Source organism: Furipterus horrens, unplaced genomic scaffold (assembly GCF_987537825.1).
Source record: "Furipterus horrens unplaced genomic scaffold, mFurHor1.1.pri manual_scaffold_7, whole genome shotgun sequence".
Lineage (NCBI taxonomy): Eukaryota > Metazoa > Chordata > Mammalia > Chiroptera > Furipteridae > Furipterus > Furipterus horrens.
The window spans coordinates 92,045,049-92,060,828 of record NW_028327177.1 but is presented as its reverse complement, the minus strand read 5'-3'; the positions used below and the strand labels follow the sequence as shown (position 1 = coordinate 92,060,828).

Here is a 15,780-nt window from a genome sequence, read left to right as displayed (position 1 = left end):
AGTGGGGACCCCAGAATTTGCAATTCTAACAAATTCTCAGAGTATTGATGCTACTGATGTAAACCACTGCCTTAGTAAAATAAAAAAACTTCCAGGAAATTATTACAAACCAAACCTTAAGATTGTATTAGTGAGCATCTCAGCAAGAATTCAAATGAGAGAAATGTAGGCTAACAATGAGGGGCAGGAGTCCTGGGAGGGGAGAGAGGCATCACAGACCATTTTCCTGCTTACGATTATGCACTGAGCTGGCTGTGTCACCCACAAATGTTTCTCCAATAGCCAGTGCTCAGGTCTCTAAAACACTTCTGGAATCTTTGTACCCTCAGGGCCAGGTCTTCTGAAACCATTTTTGTACCAATGAACACAACTGAACTGAACAGGAGTGAATGCCTGACCCAAACTGACTCAATCATATTCTCTCTCTAGGTACTTTGAAATTGCCTGATAGGGCTGGAAATGAAGCAGAAACAGAAAAAGCTGAGATGAAGGAGTGTGTGCTTAAGGTTTTCCAGTCCTGGCTTCCACACCCAGCTGGTTTACTTTCCTTAGGCTTCATATGACACCCCAACGTACTAACGTTTGATGCCCATGGTGCATTTTAAGTCACTCAGGTGGGTTTGGTTAACTAAAAAGAGTCCAAATAGCCCCTCTCCACAGTCATAACAACTATACTACTGTAAATGAGCTCATGTGCCTTTTGGCACATGGGATATACATTACCAATTCTTTAATCTTTAGTAGTCTAAGCCAGGGTGCTATCACCAAGCTGGTGAGAAAACAAACAAAAACAACCATACCCATTTCTTTTTGTTTGGTGTTGAAAAAGTTTTACACACACATCATTCTTAACATTTAGAAAAATATCAGGTAAAACAGCTATTACTACTTATTTGTTACCAGAAATTTCAGTTAGGTCTCTCAATGTCAAAAGTTAACAGAAAGTCCAACTCAAGCTAGCTCACTTAATAAATGGAATGTATTAGCTTACATAATTAGAAACTACAGAAGGAGGACAGGCTTCATAGTCAAATGACTTAACAGCTTAAAATAGTCATCAATGACCCACTTTCTTTCTATTTCTCCCCGTCTGCCGCCTGAGTCAGCTTTATCCTCATGGTCACAGGACGAGTGCCAGGTGGAAACAAAACTTCTAGTGCAGCATCCCAAACACTCTGATTGGGCCAGAGTAGCTCAGATTCCCACTCGTAAAAGAATAAATGTAGCTAAACGGATGGAATGTGCTAATTGACCTACCAATCAAAGCCCATGCCAGGGACTATGTTGTGATCACTTTTACTAGAAGTACACAGGCTGTCATTAGGCAGGAGGAGAAATTTTCAGGAAGAGAAAAAGGTGGCAAAGTATGCTAGGCAGAGAACCAACAAATGTCTACACTTGTTTCTTACATGTGTAATTAGTAAGTAACTTTAAAATTCACTTTATTTTGCAACCATTGTAGTAAAAATTGGTTTATGCAAGAATTATCATGCTAAACTAGTAAATAAAAGCTTGATGAAAACCAAGATATTTACACTATCAAAGTATGTCCCCACAAATAACTTAATTTTAAAGAGAAAAATAGTAACTTAACCATGAGGAACCCTGGCAGATACTACTTTGACCAAGTGATCAAAGTTAGCATCACCAACAACAGAACATACTGACAACATGTGCCTCCTGATTAAAATGCACTGAGAAGGACACAACATCTCTTTCATACTATTTTTGCCAAAAATGTATAACCTGAATCTAATAAGGAAAATATCAGAGAAACTCAATTAAGGGGCATGCTACAAAGTAACTAGCCTATACTTTTCAGAAATGTCATTTATGTGAAAGGCATAGAAAGACTGAGAAATGATTCCAAATTAATGCAAACTAAAGACACATGAAAACTAAATGCAAAATGTAATCCTAGACCAAAAACATAATGGTTACAAAGGACAGCAGGTCTATACCATAGATAATAGTATCACATCAATTTTGAATGTCCTGATTTTGAAAATTTTACTGTGGCTATGTAAGGGAGTGAATTTGGTTTTAGTAGATACATTCAGTAAAAGGATATGAAGCATGAAACTTATTCTAATAGTCTGGGAGAAAATGGGTATGTACACATACATATGTGTATACATAGAAAAACAGTAAAAGCAAATTTGGCAAAATGTTAATGGGTAAATTTGGGTAAAAGGTTTATGACAGTTCTTTGTACTATTTTTTGCAACTTTTAAGTTTGAAATTATTTAAAATAAAAACTTAAAAATATTTTTAAATTAATTTTAAGTTGCATTGCACGTCCCACAACTTTTCTCAAAGCATGAGGTACCACTGTTTTGTACTGTGTACCACTCAAGTTTCATAACGGCAAAAAAAAAAAAAAAAGGCTAACAACAAATCATGAAGTTTTCTTTTAACTTATCAGAAAATTAGTTGATTATTCTGGTAGAAGATTATTCATCTTGGCCAAATTCTGTTGTTTCTTTTTCTTTTGGACACACATCCAAACCACATTCACCAGCCTCCAATGCTGTTACGTGTGGTATAGGAGTTCTGGCTAGAGGAATGTGATCTTAAATATCCTCCAAAGTGATTCTCCAGGCTCTTTCTTCCTGCTGACCAGGTAGATAGACCAGGTAGACATGCAGGATACAGCACAGGACTCCAAGGCTCAGAAGGAAGATGGAAGGAGCCTAGGTCCCTAAATGACTGTGGGGGACAGAGCCCCTACACTGACCTGTGCTGGACTGTGATATGTATAAGAAATGAACATACACAGTGTTAAGCCACTGAGATTTGGGAATTATCTCTTTCAGCAGGTTAGCCTAACTAATAAAGTTATAAAACAGGTTAACAAAAAAGTAACACTCCAGGAAAATGCACTAAGTGAAGATGTCATATATTTGCTTTCAGAACATACTTTAGAACAGCAGTTTTCAAAGTGTGGTTAAGGGACCTTAGTTTTCTAAGGGTGGTTTGGAATCCTTGAGGATCCCCATGACCTTTTCAGGGACTCTGTGAGGTCAAAACTGTTTTCAGACCAAGACAAAGATGTTATTTGTCTTTTCACCCCATCCTTTCACAAGTATAGAGTGGAATTTTCCAGAGGTGACATGATGTATTATATCACAAGAGACTGACTACAAGAAGCGGACATGAGGATGCACCTGTCTTCTACTTAGCCAGATACTAAAGAGACTTTCAACAATGTAAAACAATAGCACTCTTTGCTAATTTTATTTTTGCTTTGAGAAATATAGATATTTTATCCTATATTTACTTATTTATGCTAATATGTAATGGAGCTATTATTTCTAAATAATAAATATCTTTTAAATTACTCAGTTTTAATATCTAATATGGTAACTACTGACAAATACAATCCACATAAAATAAAGCTCTTTGGGATATTCAATAAATTTTAAGAGTATAAAGGGGTCCTAAGACCAAAGAATTTGAGAACTGCTGTTTTACAAGAAAGAAAGCATAAGCATACCCAAGAATGACAACTTTTAAATAAAATAAACCCATATTGTTAAAATTCATGAGATAGGATAGCGAAGGTACTCACTTGACCCTTATTAATTCAACAGTGTAGTGTCTAGGACATGGTAGGTGCTCAATATATAATTGTTAAAGTAATGAATTATATAATGGTGATTTACACATTTTAAGAGTGCTGTGATCACTGAGATAATGTGCATGTGTTTGTGTATATTATCAGCGTTGACAGTCATTCACTAACCCTGTTTTATGTAGGAGATTTATATGTGACTGCTCCATTAATTATAGGCTTGGTCATATAATTTGCATTGGCCAATGGATGTAAGTAGAGTGACTGATATATATCACACATATCTGAGGAGAAACTTTAAATTCGACTGTGTGGTTCTACTCAGGCTCTTGCTCTTCTGCGCTTGCCTCAAGAACAGCATATCCCAGGTAGGGCATGTATGTTCAATACAGGTTCTGGAATGAGATGACACAGAACCAACAGAGAGTTGACGTATAGCTAACACAGTACTCAAGTAATGTGAGACAGAAATATATGAAGTTGCTGTAAGCCATCTTAGCAACCCTGGCAAATGCAGTATGGAATGAGCCTAACATATTGTAGATGTTCAATATACCTAACTGTTCAATAAACCTAACTAAACTAATCAGTTATTATTTAGCTAGAAAAGCACTGCAAGAACTGTGGCTTAGTCCTTGAGTGACTGCACAAAGCAGGGCCTATCTTGATTTACTAAGTTTATACAGTACCATTGAGAAAACCTTAGGATTTCAGGTAAAGTATCTGAACTGGGACAAGAGTGGTATCAAAGTAAATCTGACCATAATAAAAAATCTGGCCACTATTTACACATGAATGCCACAAGAGGGGTTCAAAAATACTTTTAGAGGTCACTGGCAGGTGATAAATGTCTATACTCAAAGAGTAGTGCAATGGGTTATCAGTCCATCTGCTTGTCCTGCCAACAGCCTTTTCTCAGGGAACCTGCTCCAGTTTATAAGCTCTGAAGCCAAAATAGCACAGTTGACTTAAAGGCAATACTAAGCCAAGGACCAATCCTGACTACTCTTTCAAATCTTTGAACTGGAAGATACACAGAATGAACCTGGTCAGATAGTGATAAGTATTGGAGTTTTAGGGTCATAGGGGGATGTGGCAGCCATATTTGCCCATGTGCACAATGACAAGCAGTCAGAGAAAGCCAATCTATAGGATCAAACAGAAGAACAGAGGAACCTTACAAACAGAATGAGAGATGAGAGTAGCCATCATAGAGAAGCTGCTGACAACTGTCACCCCTCAAGAGTCCTGTATCAACTTCTGCACTTGGGTTCCATAAGATTTCTTCATGTTCTTCTAAAACGTACTTATCTTTTTTACTTGGGATAATTTAAATAGATTTTGGTCCCTAACAACCAAACAATCCTTTTAAGAAACAGTTGTTGTGTTTTACCTCACTAATCCTGACCTCCAATATTTAACTTATTTCTGGTAATTATTAGAGGGCAGGGGTGGTGGTGGGGAATAAAAATCTGGATATGGTGATAGAATTAACATTCTGTAGCTGAGAGTCCAAAGCACTTACAGAAACAACCTCACCTTAAAAAGTGTCAGAAACCATGATTATAAAATTATACTGCAACTTCACCTTTTTCCAGTTCAAGTACTAAAAGAGGTGAAGATAGCAAAAAAAGATGCTGCAGGTCAGGAGCTCTGGATTTTAGTCTTCTGCTTTGCACCTAAGAATCTTTGTGTCCTGAGGAATGTCAAAGCCCTTTTCTGGGTCTCAGGATTTTTTTTGTTTTTGTTTTTGTTTGTTTATGTAAAAAATAGGGAATTGGAGAAGAATTGTAGATTCCCTATAGTAATAGAAAATTGAGCAGCAGCCCAATTTTAAAAGTTTATGCTAACACATCAATTTCTAAAATATAGTGAATTTGTATTTATTATGAATCACTATGTTTATGGCATATCAATATCATAATGACTTTAAATAATACTAAGCTATATTTTATTTTCTAAGTTATATCAATGGAATTTAACCTTAAAAAGAATGGTAATACCTATATATGTGAAAGAGAATAGCTGTTCCTGTTTACTGCTAACAAATGCAACCAACCTCCAACTATACTGAAAATTTCAGATCACTGTCATAGTTTCAAATAGTTTACTTTAATAGTTTTTAAAATATGAAATACATGCAATATGTTTCAATAAAAAAGGGCAGAGTGCTTGGTTTTAATTAAAGTTCTTTGGGAGTTTTAGCATGGGCTTATAATCAGTGTTCATCTAAGAACCATGTATGGTGTTCCTTAGCTTTAGTCCAGTCTCAAAACATTTACTTGCATATACTCCTTTCCACATAACTATTTTGAGAAACTAAAGAGACTTTATTTCTCCTTACCTAAGTTCTGCCTTCCCTTGTTCTTTGAAATAGATGCCACCCTGCCACTAGAGGTGTGGCTAAAAGAAATGCTCTTAATACTTGGCCAGTCAAATAAAAGGTTAAATTAGGGCTCAGGTACTAGTTGTCCAGAAACTGTGGATTAAGAAAAGCTGGATACTTTCCTAATCCTGTTCACCTGCTCTTCACTCATTCTTGTTTTTTGTCCTATCTTTTTCTAAACAAAGAACCACTCTGACAGTGTATCAACATATTTCAGTATAATACAACAGCATTCTTGAGGAGCCACGATGCACACAGAATTCTTCTAAGTGCTGTGGGGATTACAATGATGAATATGATATCCTTATGTACACAAGTATGGGAATGCTTAGGAGAATCTTACTGCAACTGGATGACATGGGGAGGACTCATGAGGATGCACATTTGAGTTTGACCTTAAAGAATGACTAGGGTTTCAAATGGTGGAGAGATGAGATTAGGCTGGATGAAAATTTAAGACAATGGCCTAAGAGCCTCTAGGGTGCTGAACAACCCAGGTGTCTATGGCAAGGGGAGAAGTGGAATGAGAGTTATGGAGGGAGAGATATCTGAGATCACATCCAGAAAGGCCTGTGGTGCCCAGTGACCACCAACTTTGTGGGACATTTGGATGAAGAAGCTTGCGCTGCAGCAAATCTGATGGCTTTCCCATGGACCTAGGCTGCCTAAGACTAAAAGCTAAAACTTATACTGATCATTTCAAAAATAAAAGCAGGTGTTAAGAGTTCCTGGCAACAGAGAACTTAAATGTAGTTGCAATCTGCAATGTCAGCTTTATTTGACTATGTAATACTTCCCAGTTTTTAAAAGAAGGTTAAACCATATCAATGAATTTCAACCTTTTGAGGGAGCAATGTCATCCTCTGTTCATATAAAACATATAAATGTTTTCATTCCAAAATGCCTATTAGATTGAAAAAAGGGAGGAGGGACTATTCTGTATGAAGTAACAGATGTGACTCAGTACTGCATAAAAACCAGTGGATTAGATAATTTTAAATGCTCTTTCCAGCTAGCTCAAAAACTTAATTTCTATGAATGGAAATTCTGAATGTATCACCATGCTACCAATTTTAAATCACCCATATTTTCATTTCTTCCTGCAAAAGAAGCACACTACACCACAAACTGAAATTGACTTAAAGGAATCTAATAATACAAGGAATTAGAAATCGCTGAAATTAGAAATTACTGATCATGTGCTATGTGCCAGCTACTACGTTGGGTCTCTGTAAACAACCTGAAGCCCAGTTAGCTCTGCTGTGCCTACTGTAACATCTGGGCAATACAGTAGTCCCTCTCTATATTGCGGTTCACTTATTGCGGCCTCACTATATCACGGGATTTTTAAAAATATTATATTTTATTATTTATCACAGATTTTTCGCTATATCGCGGGATTTCGCGGTACTGTATACGTATGTTGTTAAAGTTAGTTAGGTTTAAGAGTGTAGAATATGTTTAAGAACATAAGTAGTGTTTATAAAAGTGTGGAAAGGTTAATAAGGGACTGGAAATGGTTTATAAGTGTGTGGGAAGGGTTTATAAAGCCTTAAAATATATAAAAATACTAAATAAATGTAAGGTTCCTACTTTGCGGATTTTCACCTATTGCAGGGGTGTCTAGAATGTAATACTGATGATAAGTGAGGGAATACTGTATCTTCTACAAATGGAGCTTAGAAATTCAAAAGTCAATGATAACCTTATCAGGATCCAAATGGATTGGACTCTCAAGTTCTCCTGGTCTAGTTGGGGTAAAGAGATGGTTGTAGAGCTACATAAATAATAAGATAAAATGTTTAAGTGATAAAATGTTTCAGAACAACTTAAAAATTAAATATCCCTGCATTCTTATCTATATTTAGGGGTGTAAAAATTATAAATTAATATTTACTGTACAGTAGCTAGTTGGTATTATCCAAAGTAATCATTATACTTACTCAATAAATAGGTATAAATATCATGCCCATTGTACAGATAAGGCTGTGACACACAGAGAGTTCAGCAGCTTGCCCAGGGTCATCAAGCTAACACATGGCAGAGCCAATGACTCCCAGGCCTATCATCCAACCCATCACAGGACCCTGACTTGTCCCTCGATAATGCATATGGCAATCATTTAACTGCACAGTGCTTAACAAATGTATGGCCTCTTATTATAATTTTACAGAGTAAGAACACTTTTAGCCCTGGCTGCTGTGGCTCAGTGGATTGAGCGTTGGCCTGCGAGCCAAGTGTCGCTGGTTCGATTCCCAGTCAGGGCACATGACTAGGTTTCATGTCAGGTCCCCAGTTGGGGGTGCGAGTGAGAGGCAACCACACAGTGATGTTTCTCTCCTTCTCTTTCTCCTTTCCCCTCTCTCTAAAAATAAAATGAACAAACAAACAAATTATTTTTAAAAAAAGAACACTTTTAAATACTTTCATATGTTCGATTTTTCTTTTGCTAGCATTTTATTTTAGCTTTCAACATGTATCAAGGTCACCTAAAGAATATTTTAAAAATAATTTAGAAAAGCAAAATAAACTGAACTAAGAACAAGGAAGAGAAGATTTCTCAAAGAACACCTATTTAAAATAAAGAATATTGAACCTGGTTTATATACTTATACCATGTGTGTTATCTAAAATTTCCACAGAAAACCTATTTTAAGGCATGCAAATTTAATATATTATGAAAGTCAGTATGAAAAGAATATTAAAGTGTTTTTTTACTAAGTATGTAACAAAATATTCTGATTATGCAAGTACATTTAATTGGATATAATTAAAATAATAACATTTAAATACTGATGTTTTAAAAAAGAAAAAAATAGAAGTCGGATTTAGCCATGAAATGCATTCAGAATACTAATGAACCCTGCAATGTCATTGCCACTTTAGTATACAATACTTCTTATTTAAAAAAGAGCAACCATTGGCCACTTTTACTCAATTCTAAACACATAGTTTAGAGATACAGTTACGCAGTGACAAATTATTTTCTTGGATAATATAATATTTTGTGCTTAGTTTGATAAATAATTTAAGAGCTACATCGCAACCACTATTTTCTTCAAAGGAAGGCATCAAAATGACAAAAAGATAAAGTAAATTTTCCACAGAAGGAGCTGTGCGTGGTTAAATGAACACAATCTCAAAAGCTCTCACTAATGTTATTCTGATCTAAAGATACCAAATTTAGGTATTCTCTCAACTCTGGTAGCTGTAAAGTGGCTGAAGGAGACTGATGACATGTGAAAAGAACAGGTCTGCAGCTGGGAGGCCATATTCACTTTACTTGATTTAAAGTTTCAAAAGAGTCTACTGTCTCCAACATCACTGATGAAGGGACAGTAGGAGCAGAATTCAATAGGGTAGAAGAACGTGAAACTTCTATTAAATTTCTCTTCTGACCTCTTTGTCTAACTCACTAATAACAATACAGAAAAGGTGATGTAAGAGTAACTTTCATTAAATTACCTTGATACGAAAGCTTACTATTGTAGGATAGATATGTTTCAATTTTCTATTTTACAGAAATGGATAAAATGCTCTGAAAGCCACACAAATCTAAACTTAAAATTTTTAGGAAGAAACAACAACTAATATCACCAATTACCTTTGGCAATTAAAATAAAAATATAAAGGTCACAATACCATTTACTGAAGAGGCAACTGAGACAGAATTTAAGTATCTGGCCTAAAGGCATATAACTAGGGGACAGAGTAAAAGGGTAAAACAAAAACTAGAATGAGCATCATAAATCCTAGGTTGAATTCTAGGTTAAAATCATTAAACTTTACTCAGCTATACTTCAAATTCAAAATATTGCAATAAAGAGATCACAAAAAAAAAATCAGTTAAAATTTGTAAGTATTATGGACCCTTTTGGGGGTCTTTTTTTAAGAATTTACCTTAATCAGATTTCAAAGGCAAGTAGTACTCCAAACAAGTAAGGGCTCAACATGTAAAACCTTTTGATAGTAATAATACTCCCCAGGATCCACAAGCTGGGAATCCTAACCTCTCCAAACAGCGCATGATGCCGACCACTGGCTTTCACAGTATATTCATCCCATATGCTGAAAAAGCACTGGTGAGCTGAGTGAAAATGAGAAAAATAATGTCAATTCTCTAGGGCATTAGCATTATAAAACCTCATAATTCACCAAGGTCAGGGACAAAATAAGGATAGAGAAAGGAATTGATGCAGATCAACAATATTTAGAAAAATAAATACAATTCCTCTCAAAAATTGTAATAGTCCAAAGCCATTTAGTATGATTGGCAGCACCAAATTTAGTGAAATGGATTTCTATTTCAAGATGCAGTTGGTTCTTTCCTAAGAGCTCTGTTCATGGAATTCCCCCTGTGTACCAGATGTCCGCCCCCAGGCTCTAAAACACCTACCAACCCTCAAAGGGGAGCTGCTGGCTTCCCACAGCCATGATGATGCAGTACAGAAGGGACCACAAAATGAAAGAATTCTTTAAAATCTATTGTTTATTGAATCATTTAACTTCAGGTCAAACAGTGACTATAAGCACACTAAATACTTTGGAAATGAAAATTGCAACTACTACTGAGAAATTAGCAAATCAAAATATAGGGTTTATTTGTAAAAAGCAAGGAAGAGGATTTTCTTCTGTGGGTTGACAGCAAAAAAGAGAAATATGGAAGAATTCCATTACTGTATTGCTAGAGAAGTGTTAGTACAGGAAACACTCCCTTTGCTCTACATGCAAAATATGTTTGCATAATTGCTGGCCAGGTTATTAAGCTCTGAAAACCCCTTACTCACAGGTGCAAGATTTTGAATAATATAATTTTTAGATGTTAAAGGAAAAAAAAGGCCTAGTATAATCCAAAGTAAAGAATCAATAAAGAAGAAGTAAAGTTAATTCTTAGCTCTCATTTATTTTTATAAAGAATAATATGAGTGTTGTCACATCCAAGATGCAAAGCATAATGCTCAAACAAACAAAAATATCTGGGTAAGATTCTTCCCCTAACTTTCAGGCATTTCTCTTTTTAAAGGGTAAAGATAAAAACAGGGACATCTCAGAATGAAATACCTTTCTTTCCTAACTCTAATGAAAATACTATTGTAGGGAGCTTCTACAAAAGATGGAGGAGGCTTAGCACTGTCATCTTGTACCAAGATTTAAATAAACTATCCCTCCTACATATGTACCTATGTAGAGTTAGAAAAATAATATTTACAAGTATGGCAGCATGGCATGGTGGTGCAGAGCTAGATTCTAGATTTAGATTACACTATCAATTCTCAGCCTTTTGGCTAAGATCAAGTGTAGATTTTGACTACAATTCTGAATATGTCTCTAAGAGGTAGTAGGGTCTACAATCTCTGGCAAATTCCTTAACCTTTCTGGACTTCAGTGTCCTCAGTGGTAAAACAGAGGCAATAATTATGATTACCGTACAGGCTTGTTTTAAGAATAAACTGAAATAAAACAAAGTGCTTAGATATGGCTCAGTATACTAAGGGAGACCCCTCAAAACCTGAAATCATCTTCTGGAGGGTGGGCCCCTTGTGGTACAGGCTTCCCCTGCTAGGTGAGTCTTTGAGGAACCCACCTGTATCAGTGTACCAGCTGGCGCTGTTGTGAGAGGCTGTGTTCAGCTTCAGTGAATTTTTTTTGATGACTCTATCAGTGCATTTGTCCATTTCATTATGGGTGATTTACAAGCATACCTGCCCATACCGTGTTGAGTCTTCAGGAGTTTTTGACCAAAAACGGTATGACCCCCGTGTCACACCCTCCCTATCACCTGATCTTGCCCCAGTTGGCATTTTTGTTTGTTAGCCTGTGATAAGAAGAGTTCTCAAAGGAAACATTTGCCAGTGTGAAAGAAGTGAAACAAAAAATTGCAGAAGCATCAAAATCGACAAGTTCAAAAACTGTTTTGAGCAGGGAAAAAAATGTCTTCATAGGTGTGTTGCATCAAATGGAGAGTACTTTTGATGGTAACTGAAATTAAAACATGGAAGAAGAAATAAATTCCATTTTGGGGGGTTCCTCCTCATACGGTTATTGCTTAATAAATGTTAGCCATTATATTTTATGTTAAGTTTCTCATTGAATTCTTATGACACTTCTGTGGGGTAGGTATTAATACTCTCATCCTTACAGTTAAACTAATAATTTCCCCAAAGTCCCAGAGATGTAAGCAGGATTTGACACTGGATCTATACAATTCCATGCCTATATGCTTACTTTTATCTAATACCTTACATGTTCTGCATTGGTCTTGCTCTTACACCACCATTACCATTTATCAAGATGTATTTAAATTGCCCTTCAGTTGATCTCTCACCCTCAGAGTAAACTACATGAGGACAGAAAGTGGGTTCTGTTTATTCATTTCAGTCCATTAGTCCACTCCTGTCCACTCATCTGGATGTCAAAGCTTCTGTGTGAGGCATTGCGAGGTGCTGGGATATCATGCTAGGTAGACAAAAATGGTCCTGGGCCCCATGGAACTCAAGTCTGCTCAAAAAGAAATAATCAAGTAAAAATATAATTAAAAACTGTTTTAGTTGTAATAAAGGAAAAGAGCAGGTTGTTAGAAAAGAGCATAAGAGTTGGAACTCATGTAGTCAAAGGAAATCAAAGAAGACCTCTCTGAAGAAGGAACACAGGTGGTGATGAGAAGACTGAGTAGGAGTTGGAAAGGCAAAGAAATGTGACTTAAACCACTAGTGCATAGGACCCTAAGAAGGGACCTCGGCTGGTGTGTGAGGAAGGGAAAGCCAGTGTGGCTGGAAAGGAGCAGCATGTCTGACAAAAGGTGAGTGCAGGGCAGAGAGGTATGAGATGAGAAGGAAGAGGTGGGCGACCAGAGCACAGAGGAATACCAAGGACTTGGGAGTTTATTTTCAGTACAATGAGAATTATGGTTGCTTTTTAGAAAGATCACTACAGCTGCAATATGGAGACTAGATGGGAAAAGGACAAAAGTAGAATGTGGGAAATCCACAGGGATTCTCTAACAGCAGATCGAGGGAAATGAGATGGTGGTTTGGGACCAGGAGGGTGGCAGGAAGGGTCGGGAGAAGCATACAGATTCAAGGTATATTGACAGCATCATGCCTCACACACTGCCTGACAATAATAGGAACTCAATAACTTGTTGACTGACTGATTTCTCAAGCAGAACAGTTGCTAGTTCTAAGGCATCCACTAACCCACAGATGGCACGACCTCACCCTGAGCAATATAATAATCCAGTGCACGTGAGACACAGGAAGATGTCGAAGAAATTATTATTAAATTAATAAACCAGCTTGGAAGTCTCCACTTAAGAAAACCTCTTGATGTGTGAACATATCTTTGTAAAACAAAATGCCTCTCCCGCTGACAACAGAACATTTTAGAAGTCAGAAAACTTTCTGCTGTTTGACTTTACAAGCTTAAAATAGCCTGGAGGTATGCTGCTAGAAATACAGTAAAACTCTAATGGTGCTAAAAGAAAGCCCTTTCATTAAAGAGGGAAAAATACCTGTAGTTAGAAAAACAAACTATACTCATTCTACTTTCTTCCTTGTAAAAGCATGGTCTCTGTCATTACTTCCTAAAACAGCAAAATATATTTATTATCTATTAGCAACAAATTCAAATGAAGAGTTAATGTATTTTCTTATAATCTGATAAATTCCAGTCAGGACAGAGAATGTCTTCACTATGTTATTTAATAATTTTGACCTTGTGTCTACATGATATTTTATCTTGCTAAAACTATAAAACTAAAACAATTTAGAAAATACAAATTTCATGTGGACATGAGAACAAGAGAATTTATGATTACAGTCAACTGCATTCAAAATCAAATCATTAATCCCATCACCTCTGGCCCATCTTTAACAGGCCAACAGCATTAAATATAGGTAACAAGGAGTAGTCAGGCTTACTTATAACAACTGCTCTCTTGCTAGGACTAAGAAAAACTCAAGAGACCTGTCAGTTTCTTAGTAATTAAAGCTTTAATTATTATTAAATTAGTTAAAACAGTATATTGCTTACACTAGGGTGATAAGCCAGTGTTTGGAGGCACAAATAAAGCTTAATTTGTTATAGAAAAAGAGTGCTCATCAGTAAAAGGTTCAGCCAACTGTCTTGCACAGCTTTTATCAAAAGACCACCCCCCAGGGCCCCCACCAGTGCTTCTGAAGAATCTCAAAGTATAAGGAATAGACATCAGGAGAATAAGAGGAGCTGAAGTGGATTTCTATGCAAGGAACTTAAGAAACTTAAAAATATAATTTTCTTTCTTCCATTTGGTAGGAAACCATTTCCCCTACACCAAAAATAAAGATTTGTATGGTACTCTGTATATGTAGAATGTATTTAGGGTCTTAAAAATGCTCTTTCTGCAGACCAGGGAAAAGATACATAAGAGCATCAAATAATGTTTTGCTCCTATTACCATAAGAACTATTTTAAAGAATCTTGATAACCAAGGCAGATGATAACAGAAAACCTTGTAAGTTCACTGAGCTTTAAAGTTGAACAAAAAAAAGGTATAAATTGTTCCATCTATCCTTTATAACTCAAGAAAACAAGACTGTATGTTATTAGTTAAAATTCATATTTAACCAACATATGCACAAATTGTTAATATTCTAATTTACATAAACAAAGAGAAATGAAGTACCTTAAATTTGTTATTCTCATTTTATCAAGGAAGTTCCTCCTTTCTTAGTTTGTACCAGTGTAACTAGTACAAAATTATCTCCATTAAGAGGAAAAATAATTTATTCCAGTAGGGAAAATAAAAGCCTAAGCTTAGACCTTGGACAGCTATTAATTGAAATAATAATAATAAAATAAAAAATAGCATACCTTAAATGTAATATTGAAATAGAAGTATACAAATTTACAGGGTGTGGCAATGTAGGTTTACAGTTGTGAGTGCATGAAACACAGTGTTCATTCTTGTACTCTTATTTAGTAATTATTGTATTATTTTCCATATGAACAACTATAAACCTACTTTTGCCCCACCCTGTATTAATTAAATCTTAAACAGTATTCAATTCTATATGAGTGTACTGTACAAATCAAATATTTTCATTCTCAGAATTATCTCAGATGAAAGACAGCACGACTGAATAAAAGTTCCCATTTTTGCTAAACAATCTATTCATAGAAAGATCATTTAATACAAATATATTCCAAGCCATTTCTGTGTAGGCAAAAAAGACCAATATTTCTAAACTAAATTATCATGAAAATGAGGTATTTTAATCAATTTAAAATCAAACATAGTTTTGAATAATAGGCAACACAAAACATAACATCAACCCTCATTTGAACCAAAATCTCAAACTTTTGGATTATTTATTTCTTCAAGTTATAGGCTGTTTATTGCCAAAATCGTAATCCTCTGATATCTTCTTAAACAGATGAAATTTGCTTCCTTCCCCTAGGAAAATGGTAGACTACAGTGATATCTAAGAAATGTGATTAAATTTAATTATGTCATGTCAACTTGATAAGTCACTGCTCTTTAACTCAAAAACTGTCACTTGTAATTAATGACTGTTCATATTTTTTTAACTGATCAAATGTCTAATACATATAAAACATTGAAAAAAGTTCTGTATATCTTACAGCAATTCAGTGGAGAAGTCTTGTCCCAGGGGTATGTAAATCTGAAGTACAAGAAACCTCTGGATCAGTCCAACTAGAATGAGAGGGGGAAAATATACATTCATATATCTAAACCATTTATTTGTATATATAGATAAACATAATCAAAGGCCATCAACAAGCTCAAGCTTTAAGCATTTCAGTAGGATATAGAACTGAA

The 15,780-nt window shown here is 35.6% G+C and overlaps 1 protein-coding gene across 1 annotated transcript in view; it reads right to left on the bottom strand.

Moving 5' to 3' along the window:
* CFAP20DC (CFAP20 domain containing) overlaps window positions 1–15,780 on the bottom strand; it is a 254,456-nt gene that overhangs the window by 221,723 nt on the left and 16,953 nt on the right. The window contains exon 4 of the mRNA XM_090282941.1: window positions 15,582–15,654. Within this exon, the coding sequence (XP_090139067.1) occupies window positions 15,582–15,654 (73 nt within the window). The remainder of the gene's footprint in view (window positions 1–15,581; window positions 15,655–15,780) is intronic.